Here is a 21,202-nt window from a genome sequence, read left to right as displayed (position 1 = left end):
GCCAGGCAGGCATCTGTTCCCAGCATTGACCTATTTGCCAAAAATTCTGTCTCTTCCTCTTGGAGGAGAGTAGAAACCTCGGTCACTACTTCCTAGAGGAAAGCCAATCAAAAGATGCAGCAAAGTCCTTAATGTGTTACCTTTCTTTTTAAATAATGCATTTAAAAGAACACCTCCAAATTCTCAGTACTTTAAAGTCAAATGAATGACTCCCACTGGCAAATGCTCTAAGGGCTTCCTCACCTTTCAGTCATCCCACCTGGGCACCAGCCCTGGGTAGAAGAAACGATGAAGCGGCAGGAGAAAAGGGAGAAATAAGTGAGTTGTGTTTGTGAGCAAAGGCCAATAATAATTGCTTCAGGTGCCACAGAGCACCTAAACCAGACTCTTGAGAATTTTTTGTGACTGTAAATATGAACGTGAAATTTCATTTTAAAAGTATCCAAGTTTTCCAATAGAGACAGAATTAGACAGTGGTTACAAAAGGCTAAGGTGGGGGAAGGCACCTGGCTGCAAACACAAGGAACTCAGGAACTTTCTGAGTGGGTATGATGGAAATGTCCTATATCATGATTGTGATGGGTAATAAAAGTATTCATTTGTCAAAATGCATCAATACTCTTAAGTGAGGTAAATTTTACTGTAGTTAAAGTATTCCTTAATAAGCTTACCTTTACGGCCAGGCACAGTGGCTCACACCTATAATCCCAGAACATTGGGAGGCCGAGGCGGGTTGATCACCTGAGGTCAGGAGTTCAAGACCAGCCTGGCCAACATGGGGAAACCCTGTCCCTACCAAAAATACAGAATTAGCCGGGCATGGTGGCATGCACCTGTAATCCCAGCTACTTGGGAGGCTGAGGCAGGAGAATCACTTGAACCCGGGAGGCGAAGTGTGCAGTGAGCCACCATCATGCCATCACATTCCAGCCTGGGCAAAAAGAGCGAAACTCCATCTCAAAAAAAAAAGCCTACCTTTAAAACGTGCATGTAAACTTTCAATTTACAAAGCCACTCACCCTGGAAAAATACAAGGCAAAAATATTAAGCCTAAAGTCCAGTACAATTCCTCAATCACCCTAGAAGCCAGCTATACTCTAGTTAAACTACTTGCAGAAGGGCCACATAATAGCCAAAGTGAGAGAAACCTGGAGCCCCCATCTGCCCCTGCTCCCCTCAGCAACACAAGCGGCCCAACAATTAGGAGACAGGATGAGGAAGACGTACTGTGAAAATCTTTCTTTTATTACTGTCTCTTGTGGCAAAATAACATTTTATACAAATAAGTCACCTAGTTTACTTTGGACACAAAGACAATAAAAACTGGAATGTGATTTTGGGGGAAGCGGGAAGGAGGTGGAAGGACAGATCAGGTCATTGATGTTTCTTATATTCTGTAAAAAATAGATTTACAGGAAAAAAAAAATAGACTTTCACAACTTCAATGACTTTACACGGTCCTTTGTAAAACAAGGGGTAAATCCACCTCCACCAAATCCTTTTGAGGCTGAGATGTTCTGTGACATGGAATGTGAGTAACACAATGGTTCAATGATTAGGCTCCTACACCAGGTACAGCAGCACCTTATGCCACAGGAATCCTCGTGCACTGGGGTGAGGAGTCAGTCCTGTGAATTTCAGGACACACTGTCCTCATCCCCAGACCTCACTGACATCATAATGACACTGGCCATCAGAAGAAAGTGACTTTACAGAGGGGGAAAAAGAGTATCCTGGAATCGTACCGGTGGGGCAGGACACACTAAGGCAGGACTCACCCAGTTTGTACATTAGACACAGCCTATTAAATCCATTCCAGAAATGAGTTCCACTTCAACTGAAAAAATAAACTGAAGATTGCCCAATCACTGCCCTTTCACAAATTTCCAGTTTATGGTCAGCCCCAAATCACATTCTTCCACCCTATGTATTGGAAATCAAATGGCCCAAAGACTGAGTTGTCTTCAGGAAGTACATGCTTGAAAAATGTTTTCTCTGCAAAACAGTATTGAGCTAATACATAAGGAGACATAGCTAACTTTAGCCCAAAACTTCTTTCACTTGTTATGTCCTTTTACCTTTTAAAACATAGAATGAAATAAACTCAGATCTTCTTTGGAGAAGCTAGAAGGGCATTTTGGCCCAAAGGCTGTACAGGAAAAGAGAGGCTGTCTCCAGGAGACTGCAAGGCAAAGGAACAGAAGCAGCAGGGGCAGGCCCTCTGGCACCAGGTGGGCCTGCTACTCTGATGAAATGTGCTCCCAGCTCTTGACAAAGGGCAGCATCCCCTATGCAGGTAGTTTTTTTGCCCCCTTCCATTGTATCACATGAGATAACTGCTATCAACAGTTCAGATTCCTTAATAACATGGCAGCCTGACTGGTTCTGTTACTTTCAGAGAAAGTATGCCTTGCAATTCTCTCCCCAACTCAGGTACAAAGGCTTGAATTTCAAACTCATACTGGTTTACACCCCAGAGTGGAATGCTTCTCAAGATTTCCTGAGCAGCTAGACACAGGAATCCAGAGCCCCAGATACAGAACACAAGACTTTCAGAAACAGCAAAGCCTGTCCTGCTGGGCATAGACCAAGCACTGTCCGCAAATGGTCTCCAGTGAGACTAAGGCAAGCTAACAAGGAAGAGGATACAGCACAACTCAAGCCAGATTGCCCACCTCCTCCTTCCTCCACGTCCTCTTTCTAGCAAAAGCGAACACTGCAGATAAGTGATAGCTCACTAGTGTAGTAGATACAGTCTGCCCAGGGGCATGTTTCCAAGACACACTCTACTGAGCACAGCTCTGGGCAGCTCCAGAACCACATCCCAGATAATATTCAAATATCAAATAGAAACTGTCCCACCTGGGCCTCTGTCAAAGAGAGAAGGGATTGTTGTTAAGCTTGACAGGAACATGCAAATCCCATTTGAGGAGCCACATGAGAAACAGAAGGTGAGGAGACAGTGCTAACAGTGCTGGCATCTTTCTGCCAATGAGGAGATGGGAACAATGGCAATGCAGCTTTCCCCAGGAGCATAAAGGACAGAGCCACATGTAAGGCACCTGGATTTACAGTGGACGCCAGTTCTGAGAGTGGCCGGTCTGATGATAAGGAACCCACTCCACAGGAGGCATGGTCTCTCCCCTCTCTCGGGGCCGAATCCAAGGCCAGCACACGGGTAAGCTAGGACCTTCTCAGTCAGAAAGCTGCCAGCATGTGGCACTGCCAAGACTCTGGCCTGATACAAAGCACTGGGCCAAGGTTCGGGGCCACTCGCCCTAGAGCCCACACAGGGAGCAGTACCAGTGGTGGATGCAGAGGAACTTCAGTGGCCACACTGTCTCTTCTGTCCCTGGCCCCCATACGGCCTTTCTCCCAAGCACTTCGGGACACCCTCCTGTCAGCTACCATGACACCTCACAGTCACTTACCAGATACCTGGGCCTTTCCTAGTGACATCCTTCTACTGATGCTAACTGGACCCTGGCCACATCAATCATCTCATCAGAGGGTTTGTGGAGTCTGTCCACTAATTGTCTGAGGACAAACGCAGCCCACAGACGTGCAGGTGAACTTTTTTGAGAACACATCACTCTGACAGGCCACATCACCCTATTTTGCCCTTTCTGAACACCTAAAACAATTCTAACTAGCAGTCTGAAGGATCAGACTGCATTACTTAACTCTGATCCACCAGGATAGTTCCAGAAACTACTTCAGTAGAAAGGTAGATAGGAAAACCCTCCTAAACAAGAAACGTACAAAGAGCTTCCGAGGCAAATCCCCATCAAAAGCCGATCCTCCAGGCTGTGCAGTGCAGAGAAAAGTCAAATCTTTCCTTTAGAAAGCTGCTGCTGATTCGTAAGCACATCCTCCCAACCTAAGCCAGATTAGCCCCAGGAAGCTGATTAATACTATCAGAAGTCTAACTACATATCACATATGCTGGGAACACCACTGTCATTTTATAAAACCTCCCCCAAAGAAGTCTGGAAATAAAAAAACAAAATACGAGACCTGCTCTGGCCTCAAGAGATACTACTGTTCCATGAGCAGAGCTGACTCGTTCTATTTCATGAGACTCAGAAGGGAGGAGCCAGGAGATGCGAAGCAAGCTTGTCTGGCCTCCAAAATGAGAACGGAAGGCACTGCCAGGCTGAAACCTTGGTCTATTCCCAGGAGGGATGGCTGAGACCCTGGAAGTCAGACGCAGCAGCAGCCTCTCCACAAGGCAGACCCTTCAGCTTGGCAGCATCACCCATTCCTTGGTACCTCCACTCTTGGCATCTCCCTCCCTCCCCACCCTTTCAAGTTTCTTCCAGTTGGTTTAAGACTTCACACAGACCGAGGGCAGACTGCGCTGATGGCAATGCCGGAGGTGAGAGGAGGAGCTCCGGAAGAGGCCTACCTTTCAGCTTCCCACAGTACCCAGGAACCTTAAGAGCTGCTGACCTGCTGGTGGGTCTGGCCAGAGCCTTCTCACCAGGCACAGCTATGCCTGGAGAGACAAAGGCTCGTCAAGACAACCAACAGGCAGCCAGAACTACAGGAAAATAAACTTTTTTATCTGGATTCCAGGAGCCTTATCCTAACCTTTTACTTTACTATAGTACCTCTGCAACCTAAGGAGCAGGAAAAAAAGGGAAGAAAAAATACTGGGGAAGAAAACACAGCACTGCTTGGCAGCTCCTTTGGCGCGCAGGAAACTGCCACCCCAGCCTTGGCTTCCTGGGGCCAGGTTCCAGATGTGTGTTGACAAACTGCAGATTCAGTCGCCTCCATGTGCCAGGATCTTGCAGCCGCGGCAAAGCACCTCCCCTATCTACTCCTGCAGCACTTACTGGCCTCCATTATAGGCATAATCAGCCTTGTTGTGCATTATCAGCTTGTTGTCAACAAAGTAGAAGCTGTCAGAGCGGGTCTCATAAGGATTTTCAATCATCAGACGAACTGCAAGTCAGGCAAAGGGGGAAAAAAAAAGCAAAGAATTATGTTTGAGTCTGCCCCACAGGGTAGATGCGAGAAAACTTTGCATCCCCTCCAAAATAAGCCAGCGCTTCAGAGTATACTCTGCCAGAATAACGATGAGGTCAGAACAGAGGGAGGCAGCCCTTGACAGCTGGGGAGACCACAGAGGCCCCCCAACTGAACATGATCTCCATTTCAACATAAGGTTGCAATCAACTCTCCACTATGGCCTCCTCAGTCATCTCCAGCCTGGATTCTTCAGCCAAGATACCAGGGAAATGTGCTCACCCTCTTCCCAACATGGACCCCACCAACCTATTTGCTCTCAGCTGACCAAAGCCAGCCCTGGCCTCTGGTCACTGGCCCACCTCTAGACATTCCAGTCCAAATTCAGAAATCTGAGCCTCACTGTGCCCACCTCCACACACACCCCTGACAACCCAAGGAATCCTAGATGGGAATGAGTGCAAGGAACACAAGGCAGAGAGCCTTCTCCGGAGACCTTTTGGGTATTAACTCACAAATGATTCAGCAATAGGTCTGCTTGTCTTGGGATCTAAAGTCTTGTTTGCTCAGGCAATTGCCCAGACCTCTTTAACCATACTGGAGAGTAAAGATAATTAACAGTCACTACCTCTGATCAGTTTTGAGTTAATGATTACATGCCATTTGGTCTTTAACCATACTGGAGAGTAAAGATAATACTGCCTCTGATCAGTTTTGAGTTAATGATTACATGCCATTTGGAGTCTCCTGGAGGAAATGCTGTTGCTCACCACAGTTCTCAAAAAGTGAAACTGATTTTTTAAAGTTCTTTGAACCCACCAATGCCAAAACTACTTGGTTTATATGCATAATATTGCCCTCCAGGCTGATTTGGCTTCATGGGTAAAACTTGTAACACTATACATCATCTTTTCTTGCAAGTATCTACATATTCTAGCCAGCTTGGGAAGAGGGGTTCAAGTCAGAACCGGATGCTGTCGTCAACACCCTGCCCCACATCTCAGCAATCCTCATTTTACCTGGGAACTGTACTGCACACGATTAAAGGTTATCTGGTTTTCAGAATATGACAATTCTTAAGGACCTGGGATTCTGAGAGGATCAATCAGTGATGCCAACAAGGCAACTAAAGGCATCACTAGTCACAGGATTCCATTCACACCCTCATAAATGCCTTGAATTTTCCCTAACTATTCACAAAGGATGCAAACCTGAGGTGGCTAGGCCAAAGTTGCAGAAACTGACAAGGCCTGTTCTTTCTCACTCTTTTGGTCCCCATCTTCCCTTGCCGAGGCTACATGGCAGCAGCCTTGTCCCTCTGGTGCCCTCCCCAGGTGTAGGCCACTCTTCCTCAAACAGTATTTCCACCTTCTCACTCCTGCCCCAAAATCTACAACAGCCCCATTCCTTCCTGCTGGATCTATCTCACCACTTTATCCAATCAACTCTCTATCCTGCAGGGAATGGAAAAGAAGTCCTCTGGCCTTGATTCTATTTAGCCTGCAGTTTCACATCTAGCTCTGTTTAAGAAAAAAGTGAAGGGCCAATAACTAAAACACAACGGAAAACCATGACTAACAGTGCACAGGAGAGGTGCTTTATCTGATCAGAGTCCCAGGGATGGTCACAGGCCTCCTTTCATCTCCCTTAGGCACTGTCTTCCCACAGGAGGCATCTAAAAGGATGACCTGTATTATTAAAACCTTCAGGCTGGCCGGGCGCAGTGGCTCAAGCCTGTAATTCCAGCACTTCAGGAGGCCAAGGCAGGCGGATCACAGAGTCAGGAGATCGGGACTATCCTGGCTAACATGGTGAAACCCCGTCTCTACTAAAAATACAAAAAATTAGGCCGGGCGCGGTGGCTCACGCCTGTAATCCCAGCACTTTGGGAGGCCGAGGCGGGCGGATCACGAGGTCAGGAGATCGAGACCATCCTGGCTAACACGGTGAAACCCCGTCTCTACTAAAAATACAAAAAATTAGCCGGGCGAGGTGGCAGGCGCCTGTAGTCCCAGCTACGTGGGAGGCTGAGGCAGGAGAATGGCGTGAACCCCGGGGGGCGGAGCCTGCAGTGAGCCGAGATCGCGCCACTGCACTCCAGCCTGGGTGAAAGAGCAAGACTCTGTCTCAAAAAAAAAAAAAAAAAAAAAAAAAAAAAAAAAAAAAAATACAAAAAATTAGCTGGGCATGGTGGTGGGCACCTGTAGTCCCAGCTACTCAGGAGGCTGAGGCAGGAGAATGGTGTGAACCCAGGAGGCAGAGCTTGCAGTGAGCCGAGATTGCGCCACCGCACTCCAGCCTAGGTGACAAGATCAAGACTCTGTCTCAAAAAGAAAAAAAAAAAAAAACCTTCAGGCCGAGCACAGTGGCTCACGCCTGTAATCTCAGCACTTTGGGAGGCTGAGGCAGATGGATCACAGGGTCAGGAGTTTGAGACCAGCCTGACCAACATGGTGAAACCCTGTCTCTACAAAAAATACAAAAAATTAGCTGGGTATGGTGGCAGTCACCTGTAATCCCAGCTACTCGAGAGGCTGAGGCAGGATAATCACTTGAACCCAGGGGGCGGACGATGCAGTGAGCCAAGACTGTGCCACTGCACCCCAGCCTGGGCAACAGGGCAAGACTCCGTATCAAAAAAAAAAAAAGGGCCGGGGGCAGTGGCTCACACCTGTAATCCCAGCATTTTAGGAGGCCAAGGAGGGTGGATCATGAGGTCAAGTGTTCAAGACCAGCCTGGCCAACATGGTGAAACCCCGTCTCTACTGAAAATACAAAAACTAGCCAGGCGTGGTGTAATCTCAGCTACTCAGGAGGCTGAGGCAGGAGAATCGCTTGAACCTGGGAGGCGGAGGTTACAGTGAGCCGAGATCACGCCACTGCACTCCAGCCTGGGCAACAGACAGAGCAAGACTCTGTCTCACGGGAAAAAAACAAAAACAAAAACAAACCCTTCATTGCTCCCATACGGGCCGAGTCAGAGTTTAGAATAGGAGCCAGGAGCAATAGGAAATGAGAAGCCTGAGGTCAAATGACTAGATACGCATCATGTCAGAACTGCCATGAGACAAAGCCAGGGTGCTGGACCAGATGGGTTTCAAGGTTTGTTCCTTGTAGCCCTCAGAATCTAGAGTGCTGTAAGAGTCAGGGGATACATACTGACATCCTCCGAAAGCTGGGGAAACTCATAGATATGTTCACAAGTGTTCCTACTGCTGGGGATGCAGAAGCCAAAATCAAAGTCAAAGTTTTTCAGCAAGTGTTCCCGGAAATAGTGCCGTTCGATCATCCGGAAGTTCGACACAGGTTTGTCTCCCACTGTGAACTCCACTCTGGAAAATAAATCTCTGTAAGCCCGACTTTGCCTCCTCCCTCCTCTAAAGCCAACCCAAAACCCAACTGAAAACACTCTTCTCTGTGAAAAAACAGAATGTTCTCCCCTCAGGTAGTAATGGTACTCACGTAGCCCCGACTGTCCGGAGGCGGAGAAATGCCGGTGTGAACTGATAGCGGACAAAACGTCCTGCGCTGATGTCCACGTCTCCACCTCCCTCCTCCTCATCCTCCTCCTGGTCTGAAAGAGCACACAGAATCCTCAGTGCACCATCTCAACATTCTCAATCCAAGAGTTCTATCACCAGTCCCAACAGCACAATGGCAACCAATCCCAGTAATCACACCAACAAGAAGAATGGCCAGTGTTTACTGCGCACTTGCTATATGGCAGGACACTTGCCATAGGCCAGACTCCTCACAACAACCCTTCAAGGTGCTACTGTCTCTATTTTACAGATCAGGAAGCTCAAGTTCAGAGAAGTCAGGTAACATGTCCAAAGTCCCTCAAACAGTAAAAGCGGGGAACAGGGATTTGAATCCAGGTCCATCTGACTCAAGGCCTATTCTTCAACACTAAGCTATTAGCCTTTTTTAATAGTTTGAGAGCTTATGCCATATCCTAAGGGTGAAGCCTGAAACACAAGCTGGGAACCGGGCCCCTGACATGGTCTATACTATACAGACTAGGTCTGCAGTTAACCAAGTTGAAGCGCTAGCACCAACCTAAAAGAGTGAGGCTACAAAAGTTGACACTTATCAGAAAGTTATTTCAATGAATATAAAAATTTCTGACAGGCTGCAAAGATAAACCCCTAAAAATACTTTTGTTATTTAAATAGAAGACATTGACCTACAGCCTTGGGATACTATAGTTCCTTGACTGATGTCTACTTCTAGGCCATACCAGGCCTAACCCTTTGACCACCTGGGAAAGGGTGAAGCAGATGTGGTGGCCTCTACAAGGTTAATGCCGGTCTCTAGTCTAGTCCATTCCTGAACCCAGGAGATGAAAGATTTGTAAAATGAATCAGAGGGCTGGGCGCAGTGGCTCACGCCTGTAATCCCAGCACTTTTGGAGGCCGAGGCGGGTGGATCCCCTGAGATCAGGAGTTCAAGACCAGCCTGACCAACATGGAGAAACCCTGTCTCTACTAAAAATACAAAATTAGCCAGGCATGGTGGCGCATGCCTGTAATCCCAGCTACTCGGAAGGCTGAGGCAGGAGAATTGCTTGAACCCGGGAGGCGGAGGTTGCAGTGAGCTGAGATTGCGCCACTGCACTCCAGCCTGGGCAACAAGAGTGAAACTCTGTCTCAAAAAAAAAAAAAAAAAAAAAGAACCAGAGAACAAGCATTCTAATGTGAATAGGAGTTAGTACCCTCCAGTGTCCAGTGAGGATATTTTCTCCAGGTCTAAGCTGTACATGGGTACAACATAAGAGAAGACTTTGTCAGCATCAAACATCTCTGCTTTTGACAAGCCCAAGAGCGACTGGGCAACCAGGCTGAGTAGGGGTTCACCCCCAGAGACTCTCAAACCCTGGCTCCAACAATGTGACTCAGAGAGAGTTAGAGCAAATCTTGGGGATTCAAATTCATCAGAACAAGTGCTGCAGAAAGGTACTGATTCAGTGTGAGGATACTCTATTGTTTATATTTATTGATTTATTCTGAGATAGGGTCTCACTCTGTCACCTTCGCTGGAGTGCAACGCAGTGATCACGGCTCACTGCAGCCTTGATCTCCCAGGCTCAAGCCATCCTTCCACCTCGGCCTCCTGAGTAGCTGGGACCACAGGCATGTGCCACCACGCCTGGCTAGTTTTTTTGTATTTTTTGTACAGATGGGGTTTCGCCATGTTGCCCAGGCTGATCTCAAACTCCTGGGGCTCAAGTGATCTGCCTGCCTCAGCCTCCCAAAGTGCTGGAATTACAGGTGTGATCCACCGCACCCAGCCTCAATGTGGGGAATATTACAAGTGAATCAAGATCCTTAAATGTAAAAACTAGAGAGACTGAAAACCAAGATACTTTACAGTATCTTCAGCTGACCTTCTTGAAACAGTTCCATCTTATACTGAAATGACAACTCTGAGTCTAACCCAAATCCACATACCTGTAGTAGGCCTGGAGTCCTTGCAATGTCCCAGGTACTGTGATATGTGGCTTAGGGATGAGAACACCACAGACCCAGGAAGCTAGCTGGTCTTGATCTGACCATCCCAATAAAAAACTACCCATGAGCAACCAGGCGCGGTGGCTCGCGCCTGTAATCCCAACACTTTGGGAGACCAAGGCAGGAGAATCAAAGGTCAGGGGTCTGACACCAGCCTGACCAACATGGTGAAATCCCATCTCTATTAAAAATACAAAAATTAGCTAGGCATGGTGGCGGGCACCTGTAATCTCAGCTACTTGGGAGGCTGAGGCAGGAGAAGCTCTTAAACCCAGGAGGCAGAGGCAGTGAGCCGAGATTATGCCACTGCACTCCAGCCTGGGTGACAGTCGAGCAAGACTGTGTCTCAAAACAACACACAAAAAAAACCCCACAGAACAACAACAAAACTACCCATGAACTTGAGCCTTTAGGTGCCTTGGTCAGTATTAGATTATGATAGCATAAATACCACCAGGTAGGGGTGAAATCGGGGCCTTATCAAATTTGCAGGCTCTAAGTAGCAAACCAGATAAGAAACACTGCAAAGTAAGTTTACAAACCACACTGATACTATGGGTATCTGTGACAGTGTTCTAACAAATGACTAACTCCAGGGGGCGCTAAACCTCCAGTAAGGTGCTCCAAAGGCTTCTGTGATCTGATCACCCTGGCACTTTATCACAAGCACAGGAAGTGGCTATCGGAGGCTAATTTAAGGAACCCCAAGTAGTTGAGTTCCTGGGTCTGTTCTTCCAGAAAATGGTTGAGATTAAAATCCAAACCAGGTCTGGGAAATCCAAGGCAATATGTAAAGGAGAGCGAGAAGATGGCTCAAATTGCCTCATGTCTGGACTAGGATCCTCCCTATCACCCTCCAAGAGGGCTCCAGGCTCAGGTGAGTTTTCCTCATTATAGTTTAATTTCAAGGATTCCTTTCCCAACTGGAGGCAACATGGTAAGATGAACCAGCACAGGGCCTTAGGAAAGAGCCGCCTGGGAATTCTAGGCCTCAGATCCTTCGCTGTAAAACGGAGATAACAGTAATTCCTCAAAGAGGTGTGAGGATTACATACACTGATGTGCACAAAGACGTGGAACACAGTGACCAGCACAGAATAGATATCCAACAAACATCAGCCTCTGAACGCAGCTTCAAAATACCATGCCTGGCAGGCCAGGCCATGGGAAGAGGTCACAGAAGTAGGACACACTGGAGTCCAAGAAACAGGATGCAGTGGCACACAAAGATTTGAGTTTCAAAGACCTTTGGCTCAAAACTGTCTAGTGGTCACTATAACGTAGAGGCCTACCTGAAACGCAAGGTTTGGCAATCTCAAAAAGTACTGTCCCTGTCTCCAAATCTCGAATTTTGAAGCGGGTGAAATCAATACTGTAGATGTTGTCTTCGGGTTTACATAAATAATCTGAAAACAAGAGAGAAACCAACACTGTTAGATAACCTCCAAAACTACCATTTATTTAATTCTCAAGTTTTGAAGCAAACTCAGATTTTTTCTTACACAATACATTTAAAATACTCCCAAAAACTTTCTCATGTGTTATCACCAGCAGAAGTTGTACGGACAGAATTAGGGGATCCAACAAAGAAAAAAAAGAACAAGGACTTGCTTTGGACGAAAAATTGCAAAAGTTTTAGAAACTAGGATAGAAAAGGTGGATTTCTTTGGAAACACCTAAAAATCTTTCATTATCTATCAAGTTGGATGTCAGAACAGGGCGAACTTTTTATAGAATTCCAATCTAAGAAATTTAAACTGACTTAGCAGATAATACAGTGCTAGTTTGCCAACGCTAGTTTGCCAACTGTCAGTGTAAGAAAGCCGAGATCAGCAAACTTTTCTGTAAAGAGCCAGATTCTAAATAATTTAGGCTTTGCCGCCACATGGTCTCTGTCACAACTACTCAAGTCTATCATTGTAGACACAAAAGCATCCACAGATAATACGCAAATGAATGAACGTGGCTATATTCCAGTAAAACTGTATTTATGGACACTGAAATATGAATTTTACATAACCACGTGTCTCAAGATTTTAAGGTTTTTTTCAACCATTTAAAAATGTACAAACCTAATCTTTGTGGGCTACACAAAATCATACAGTAGACAATACATAGCATACATATCCAGGCAAGAAGATAAATCTGCCGGTGAAGGCATTAGGCCCAAGTGACTAGAACGTGAGCAGCAAATTCAAATAATTCTAATCACAGCAAATTTCACTGATTTCTTTCTAGGATGATTCCGGATAGCACCTTCTCCACAGCTCATTTTGATACTTTATCTTTTATTGCCTGAGTTAGTTGTTTTCGTGTTTTACAAGTTGTCTCTTTAGTAAGATGGCAAACTTGACAACTACTGATTATTCTGTAACTGCTAAAAAGGCTAACATTGGCTTTGGACTCTTAGAGGGTACTCAAATAATCTGCTGGATAGAATGAACAAGACGTTAAGAAGAGTAACAAAGAGGTTGCCAGACTCTCTTTAAGAAGCTGCAGAGGTGGGTTTGGACAATGAGCAACAATCCCAAGCCCCCAGGTAAGATCTGAGTGCTCACTGAGAATCCTGCTTAGGGCCAGGCACAGAATACCCTAACTCACTTGGATGGCAGGAGAGGGTATGAGGTTACCAAGACCAGGTGCTGAGCATCTGTGTACTCTCAGAGCCCCAAATGAAAACTGGTTCAGTAGAAAAGAAGCTTTTTCACACTGTTTCAATAAAACTAGCAAGAATGTCTAAAGATACGCTCAGGCCTGCTAAGGACAGTCCCAACCCAAACAGTGTTGGGAAACGGGGGCATCCAAATATCTAGAATCAAATTAAAACTCTTTTAGGAAATGGGAATTCCCTTTCGCACAGGGTGGACCAAGGCCTACTCCCCCCAGACTTCCATCCCCAAATTACTAGAGCTGCCATCGGCAACCTGAGGTGCACCTGAACAGCCCTGGGCTCAGCAGGCACCATGGCAGCCTTCGATCCATCTAGGGAATGCTGCTGCTGCCACAGGGTTAGGAGACTGCAGGCCAGGAGTGATGGGCAGGCCAAGATATGCCTAACTAGGTGAGTGCACACTTCTGCAGGGAAAACAGCAGCAAGAGAAAAGACGTCAAGTCAGGGACTGGCTTGGCAGAGAACAGAAAAAGGGAGATCACCCAGGGCAGGGACTGGGCAACATTTTTCTTCCCAACCATCCTCCTATCAACGAAAAAAGTTTAGGATGGTTGCCTTTTGTGCAGGAAACGCATTTCTGAAACCCTGAAATCATTCTTAATTCACGAGAATGTCAAAAGCAGGATTCACATGTCGGAGTTTGTGCACAAACTGAAACTTTATTTCTGTTTTAATGTGGCACAGTTTCAAATGAGCAGGAAACGCCACGGCTATGTGTTTTGAGGAAGAACCCACCCGCACACTAAGGTGCAACGCTCCCGACCCAAAGAGGAGGGAGGCCGGGCAGGCCGCAATGGGGGAGGGCTGCAGTGGTGCCGGGGCAGAGGAAGCAGGTAAGGCTTCTGGCCTGCCAGAGGGCTAGGGGGGCATGGCTGAGCGGGAACTTCACTGACGGCCGGGGGTTCCAGGCTGAGGGTCCAGGGGCCCATTTATTAGGGGACCTCGGCCCCTGGCCGGCTCAGGAGGATCCAGTTCAGCTGAACGGGGCCCTCTACCCAAACAGGTCCAGCAGAGCTGGGGAGCCGAGCGGCCGAAGGGCATCCTAGCGTGGCCGGACTCACAGGAATGAGGTACAGCCTAGGAGAGTCCTTCCCCACCAGAGCTACGTGAGCGTGGCGGGGGCAGAGCCCGGCCGGCGGGGCAGCGGGAAGCGCGGCCTGGCCGGCCGAGGGGGTCTGGGGGGGGACCCCCGCGCTGGTCAAGTGGCCGGGTCCGCTGAAAGCTCCGGGAGCCGGGGCACGGCGCGAGGGGAGGGCGCGGCCCGCGCGGCACTCACTCTCAGTGACCCGGCTGAGGCGCAGGACGTGCTCGGGCCGGATGGTGTCCAGCGCCAGCAGCTCCTGCTCCGTGACCGCTGCCCCGACGCCGTCGTCGGCCGCGTGGTGGGGCGCCTGCCGCCGCGCCTTCAGGCGGTTCAGGACGCCGCCGCCCGCCTTCTTCTTCTCTTCCTTGCCAGCCACCAGCCCCCCGGGCCCAGCCGCCGACGCCGCGGCCGCAGCCTTCGGGTTAGACCCACTCATCGCTCCGCCGCCAAGATGGCCGCCGCCTCCACAGCGCGGTAACTATGGAGAGCGAGGGCGGGCCCGGGCGGGGAAGGGGCGGGGCCGGGGGCGGGGGGCGGGGCCCGGGGCGGGGGCGGGGCCCGGGTGGGGCGGGGCCCTGGGTGGGGCGGGGCCGGGGCGGGGCGGGGCGGGGCGGGGGCGGGGCGGGGGCGGGGGCGGGGGCGGGAGCGGGCGCCCCGGGGGGCGGTGAAATTCCCCTTCGCACAGGGTGGACCAAGGCCCACTCTCCCCAAACTTCCATCCCCAAGTAACTAGAGCTGCCATCAGCAACCTGAGGTGCACGTGAGCAGCCCTGGGCTGTCTCCTATAGCAATTCAGCGGACGACACCATGGCAGCCTTCGATCCATTCAGGGGATGCTGCTGCTGCCGCAGAGTTAGGAGACTGCAGGCCAGGAGTGATGGGCAGGCCAAGATAGGCCTAACTAGGTGACTGCACACTCCTGCGAGGCCCGGGGGGCGGTGCTGCGGCTACTGCCCCAACTTTGGTCCTGCCAGGTGGAGGGCCTAGGGGTGGCTGGAGCTTTAGCAACCCCACTCCCCATCAGGCCCCCAAGGCCATCCACGATGTTTAAATACATATCTTACGGTCAAATGAATTTACGTCATATAAACTTTCTTCCTCCTCATCCTCCTCCTGGTCTGAAAGAGCACACAGAATCTTCAGTGCACCATCTCGGCATTCTCAATCCAAGAGTTCTGTCACCAGTCCCAACAGCACAATTCCCAGTAATCACACCAACAAGAAGAATGGCCAGTGTTTACTGCGCACTTGCCATATGGCAGGACACTTGCTATAGGGCAGGCTCCTCACCTCACAACAACCCTGTGAGGTGTTACTGTCTCCATTTTACAGATCGGGAAGCTCAAGTTCAGAGAAGTCAGGTAACATGTCCAAAGTCCCTCAAGCAGTAAGAGAAGGGAACAGGGATTCGAGTCCAGGTCCATCTGACCCAAGGCCTGTTCTTCAACACTAAGCTATTAGTGGACATTGCATCTTGAGAAAATGTTTATTAATATATTTAGCATAGAAGGTAAGTTAAAGCAGTGTTTGTTTTGCAAAGGCAGTTTCAAGACAAACTTTCCAATGAGATTGCCATCCGTAAGCCCTACTGTGCCAGGCCCTGGGCTAGACATTGGGCTAGGCTACAGGAGATGTTAAGAGTGAGGACAGGGATTGGGTCTGCCTCACCCCTGAATTCCCAGCAGTTCAGCTGATGCCTGACACATGGTAGGTGCTCAGTAATGATTGAATGAGAGCCTGAACAGTATCCCACTATGGAAGAGCTCCCACTTTTGTTAGAGAAGACTGTAAAGTACACAATTCATTATGTGGCCCTTCCTCTTCACAAAGCAGGTTAGTATGAACTGGAAGACAAACTAGACTCACTGACTGCACTAAGAGAAGCAGCAAAGGTGCTAGAAGAACACACAGGAGTGGTTTATTCTGACCTGGCTGTAAGAGCTTGAGGGCTTGGGAAGGTTTCAGGCAATATCTGCACTGAGCTTTGGAAGTTAGCCATGACCTCACCGATTGGCCAGAAGTGGGTCAACAGGGGGATGTGGTCTACGCTCTTCCACCCTGAGGGGCTCCTTCTCTAGGGATTCTAGATCTGCGCTGTTCTGTGCTGGAGGCCTGGGCCTGATTGATGCAGTGTGTCTGCTAGGTCTGACGTCACCTCTCAGCCAGGCTACAGTAAAATTGCAACCCTCCCCCAGAACCTCCTGACGTTCTTGCCAGGCCTTGCTTGCTGAGTCCCTCTCACCAAAGCCACCAAGACAGGCATCTCTTGGTTCCTGGACAAAGTCCAAACCTGACCCCACCCCAGCTGCCCAATTGGGTGGCATAGTGTGTGGCCAACTTCCTACCCAAATGCTGTACTGTCTGTGAGAGATTAGCATATGGTGGCATTTAACTAACTGTTCAGGGAGATTTTAATAAACGTGTACAAAGAATTAAAGTCTTTCCTTTTGCAAACAACTCTTTTTAAACCACTCAACAGAGTGGTTACTGAAGAATTTCCAGAACTTTTAATATGCTACTTGATTGTGAATGGCCAAGAGGGTGGTTTAGCACGTGGCCATTTCCCATATACTTATTTACAGAAACTTTGTTCTCATAGCACCAAGACTAGTTACCTGGACCCTGGCTTCTCTCTTTCTAGGGATGATGGCAAATGTAACCTCTTCACCTGCAATTCCACATCCAGGAATTTACCCTACATGTATGCACAGAGATTTGTAATATTGACAAATTACAATAAATTACATTTGTATCCATTCACATTACATAGAGCTGTTTTAAAAAATGAGACATATATATTAGTATGGAAAGATCTCAAACATATATTAAGTAGGGCAAAAAGCAAGGCACAGTCATATTTATGTATTTATTTATTTAAGACAGGGTCTCACTCTTGTCACCCAGGCTGGAGTGCAGTGGCACAATCACAGCTCACTGCATCCAGCCGAGAATCCCATTTATTTAAAATAAAAAGTATATAAATATTTAGATGTGGGCCGAGTGTGGTGGCTCATGCCTGTAATCCCAGCACTTTGGGAGGCCAAGGTGAGCAGATTGCTTGAGCCCAGGAGTTCGAGACCAGCCTGGGAAACATGGCAAAACCCCGTCTCTACTAAAAATACAAAAATTAGCTGGGCGTGATGGTGCATGCCGGTAGTCCCAGCTACTCAGGAGACTGAGGTAGGAGAATCACTGGAACCCAAGAAGTCAAGGCTGTGTGAGCTGTGATCGCACCACTGCACTTTAGCCTGGGCCATGGGAGTGAGACCCTGTCTCAAAAAAAAAAAAAAAAGACACATAGACATAAATATAAATATGCATTTGTAACTGTAAAGGAAGAGGTCTGGATATACATTAAAACATTAACTTTGATTACGTCTGGGGAGGAGAGTATCAGAAGAGACTAAAGGAAATATATTCACTTTTGACATTATTTAGAACTACTTCTGTACTATTTTATCTCAAGCATATAATCATGGGCTGCTTGCATACTTTTTTAAAAAGAAAATACCGGCCAGGTGCAGTGGCTCACTGCTGTAATCTCAGCACTTTGGGAAGCCGAGGCAGGCAGATCACAAGGTCAGGAGTTCGAGACCAGCCTGACCAATATGGTGAAACTCCATCTCTACTAAAACTACAAAAATTAGCCGGGCATGGTGGCACACTCCTTTAGTCCCAGCTACTCGGGAGGCTGAGGCAGGAGAATCGCTTGAACCTGGAAGGTGGAGGTTGCAGTGAGATGAGATCACACCACTGCACTCCAGCCTGGCAACAGAGCAAGACTCTGTCTCAAAAAAAAAAAAAAAAGGAAAATACCTTTGGATCTGTGTCTGGAAGGCAAACTCTATGCCAAAGTTGCCTTACTTTCTTTTAAAATTTAAAAGCAACCTGAAACTTAATTTTTTTTTTTTTTTTTTTTTTTCTGATTGGTCTCGCTCTGTCACCCAGGCTGGAGTGCAGTGGCACGATCTCGGCTCACTGCAACCTCCGCCTCCCGGGTTCAAGCGATTCTCCTGCCTCCACTTCCCAAGTAGCTGAGAATACAGGCACGCGCCACCATGCCCAGCTAATTTTTGTATTTTTAGTAGAGACAGGGTTTCACCATGTTGGACAGGCTGGTCTTGATCTTCTGACCTTGTGATCCACCTGCCTCAGCCTCCCAAAGTGTTGGGATTACATGCGTGAGCCACTGCGCCTGGCCTGTTTTATTTTATTTTTTATGTTTATTATTCTTTTTTTTTTGAGACAGAGTCTTTTTTTTTTTGACTCTGTCGCCCAGGCTGGAGTACAGTGGCACAATCTTGGCTCACTGCAACCTCTGCCTCCTGAGTTCAAGCGATTCTCCTGCCTCAGCCTCCCAAGTAGCTGGGATTACAGATGCCCACCACCACACCTAGCTAATTTTTGTATTTTTAGTAGAGACGGGGTTTCACCATGTTGGTCAGGCTGGCCTTGAACTCCTGACCTCAGGCGATCCGCCTGCCTCAGCCTCCCAAAGTGCTGGGATTACAGGCGTGAGCCACCACGCCTGGCTTTTTTTTTTTTTTTTTTTTAATTAAATACTGCCATATGAGTCAGAGCTTATACTCTCTCTGGGCACTACCTATGAATTTTGGTTAAAAGGAATAGACTGGCTGGGCACAGTGGCTCATGCCTGTAATACCAACACTTTGGGAGGCCAAAGCCAGAGGATTGCTTGAGGCCAGGAGTTTGAGGGGCGACAGAGTGAGACTGTAAGAAAGGAGTGGGGGAAAGGAAGGAAACAAGAAAAGAAAGAAGGAAATAAAGGAAAGGGAAAGGGAAGGAAATATATATAATTTCATTTTTTAAAGGGGTAGGAAAAATTAGGGGTGTAACCTCCAATCTGCCTTTCCACATCAAATTTTTTGAGGTGCGGGGAAAAGCTCTTTTAAAATGTGTTTTGAAAATTACATATACTAACACTTTATTTGGGGGAAGAAGGAAAATAGAGAACTACCGCGTTAAATAGTAATCCTGACACCAAAAGCAGAAGGGCCAGCCTTCCTTTCCCCCCAGCTGGCTGTTTTCCTCCCTGTAAGAGGTGTGAGAGTGGCTGTTTTCCAGGGCAGTCCCAGAGTAGCCAGGCAGTCTGCCTTCAAATCAGGCCAGGCAGGTGGGGCCCATAGCTGGTATAACCAAGGTAAGCAAGACATCATCAGCTGGCATTTTTCTGCCAAGACTGAAAGTTCAGTCCTGCTTTCTGCTGCCTCCCCAGAGATGGCATGCACTGAATTAGCAAGTCATGGCTGGGATTGCAGGCATGCCTTGTGGTCTGGGACTAGGAGCTAGTAATTTCCTTAGTACCAAGTCACTCCACTATCTGGCTGAGGGCTGTTTGTTTGTTTGTTTGTTTTTAAGACGGAGTCTTGCTCTGTTGCCAGGGTGGAGTGCAATGGCATGATCTTGGCTCACTGCAACCTCTGCCTCCCAAGTTCAAGTGATTCTCCAGCCTCAGCCTCCCGAATAGCTGGGATTACAGGCATGCGCCACCACGCCTGGCTAATTTTATATTTTTAGTAGAGACGAGCTTTCACTATGTTGGCCAGGCTGATCTCGAACTCCTGACCTCAGGTGATCCACTTGCCTCAGCCTTCCAACGTGCTGGGATTACAGGTGTGAGCTACTGCGCCCAGCCAGAGGGCTGTTTTTAAAAAGCATTATTTATTATTTATATCCCACCTGTTTCCAAAAGAGATTTCTGGCATATTCCAAAGTCACAGCACAAGATTGGTGAGTAAAAATTCATATAGCCTCATGGAGGACAGTACTTTCAAATTTTTAAATGCATATATTGTTTGATCCAGTAATTCCTTAAATGAATTCCCTAAAGAAACACCTGCACATACGCACAATGATGTATGCATAAGCATGTTCACTGTAGCAGTTTGTACTGGCAAAAAATGAGCAGTATCTTAATGTTCATCTACAGGGGATTGGTAAAATCAATTACAATCTAACCATAAGATACCGTACAGCCCTTGAGAGTGAGGAAAATCTCTATGTACTGACCCATCTATATGAACTAACTCTCTAAGACATATTAAGTAAAAAAGGCACAGAATGATATGTATGGTATATTCCCACTTGTTTAAAAAGACTGTGTGTGTGTGTATATATATATATATATACACACACATATATATCTGTAAATACATTTACATATATTACACATATATGTCTGTAAATACATTTACATATATATTACACATATATGTAAATACACATCACGCATATATGTAAATACACATATCACGCATATATGTAATATGTAAATACACATATATCACGCATATACGTAAACACACATCACGCATATACGTAAACACACATCACGCATATACGTAAACACACATCACGCATATACGTAAACACACATCACGCATATACGTAAACACATCACGCATATACGTAAACACACATCACGCATATACGTAAACACACATCACGCATATACGTAAACACACATATCACGCATATATGTAAACACACATATCACGCATATATGTAAACACACATATCACGCATATATGTAAACACACATATCACGCATATATGTAAATACACATGTATTACGCATATATGTAAATACATATTACACGCATATATGTAAATACATATATATTACACGCATATATGTAAATACATATATATTACACGCATATATGTATGTAAATACATTTAAAATGAAAGATACACACCAGAATGTCCTCTGTATTATCCTTTAGGGATTAGAGGAATAGGGAAGAAAATAATTTTTCAGGCCAGGTACGGTGGCTTACACCTGTGATCCCAGCACTTTGGGAGGCCGAGGTGGGCGGATCACTTGAATCCAAGAGTTTGAGACCAGCCTGGACAACATGGCAAAATCCTGTCTTTACAAAAAATATAAAAATTAGCTGGATGTGGTGACTACACACTGCAGTAGTCCCAGCTACTCAAGAG

General features: G+C 47.2%; 1 protein-coding gene across 1 annotated transcript; it reads right to left on the bottom strand.

The window, feature by feature from the left end:
* Positions 1–1,224: 1,224 nt before the first annotated feature.
* Positions 1,225–14,733, bottom strand: UNC119B (unc-119 lipid binding chaperone B). The gene is made up of 5 exons (XM_055237809.2): positions 14,432–14,733; positions 11,777–11,890; positions 8,437–8,548; positions 8,134–8,306; positions 1,225–4,950 (listed from the first exon to the last, which is right to left on the bottom strand). The coding sequence occupies exons 1-5, from the start codon at positions 14,673–14,675 to the stop codon at positions 4,838–4,840; spliced, it is 756 nt and encodes a 251-aa protein (XP_055093784.1). The 5' UTR covers positions 14,676–14,733; the 3' UTR covers positions 1,225–4,837.
* Between the last annotated feature and the right edge of the window lie 6,469 nt (positions 14,734–21,202).

The sequence above is a fragment of the Symphalangus syndactylus genome, chromosome 13 (genome assembly GCF_028878055.3).
Source record: "Symphalangus syndactylus isolate Jambi chromosome 13, NHGRI_mSymSyn1-v2.1_pri, whole genome shotgun sequence".
Lineage (NCBI taxonomy): Eukaryota > Metazoa > Chordata > Mammalia > Primates > Hylobatidae > Symphalangus > Symphalangus syndactylus.
Note: the sequence above shows the minus strand (reverse complement) of the source record. Positions and strands in the feature narration are given on the sequence as shown.

Bases quoted from the DNA above. Each gene is read 5' to 3' on its own strand.
- UNC119B (XM_055237809.2), bottom strand. From the start codon at position 14,675: ATGAGTGGGTCTAACCCGAAGGCTGCGGCCGCGGCGTCGGCGGCTGGG. The intron at 11,891-14,431 runs GTGAGTGCCGCG...TCTTGTTTTCAG, and splicing joins CCTCAGCCGGGTCACTGAGA to ATTATTTATGTAAACCCGAA. The intron at 8,307-8,436 runs GTGAGTACCATT...TTTATTTTCCAG, and splicing joins CTCCGGACAGTCGGGGCTAC to AGTGGAGTTCACAGTGGGAG.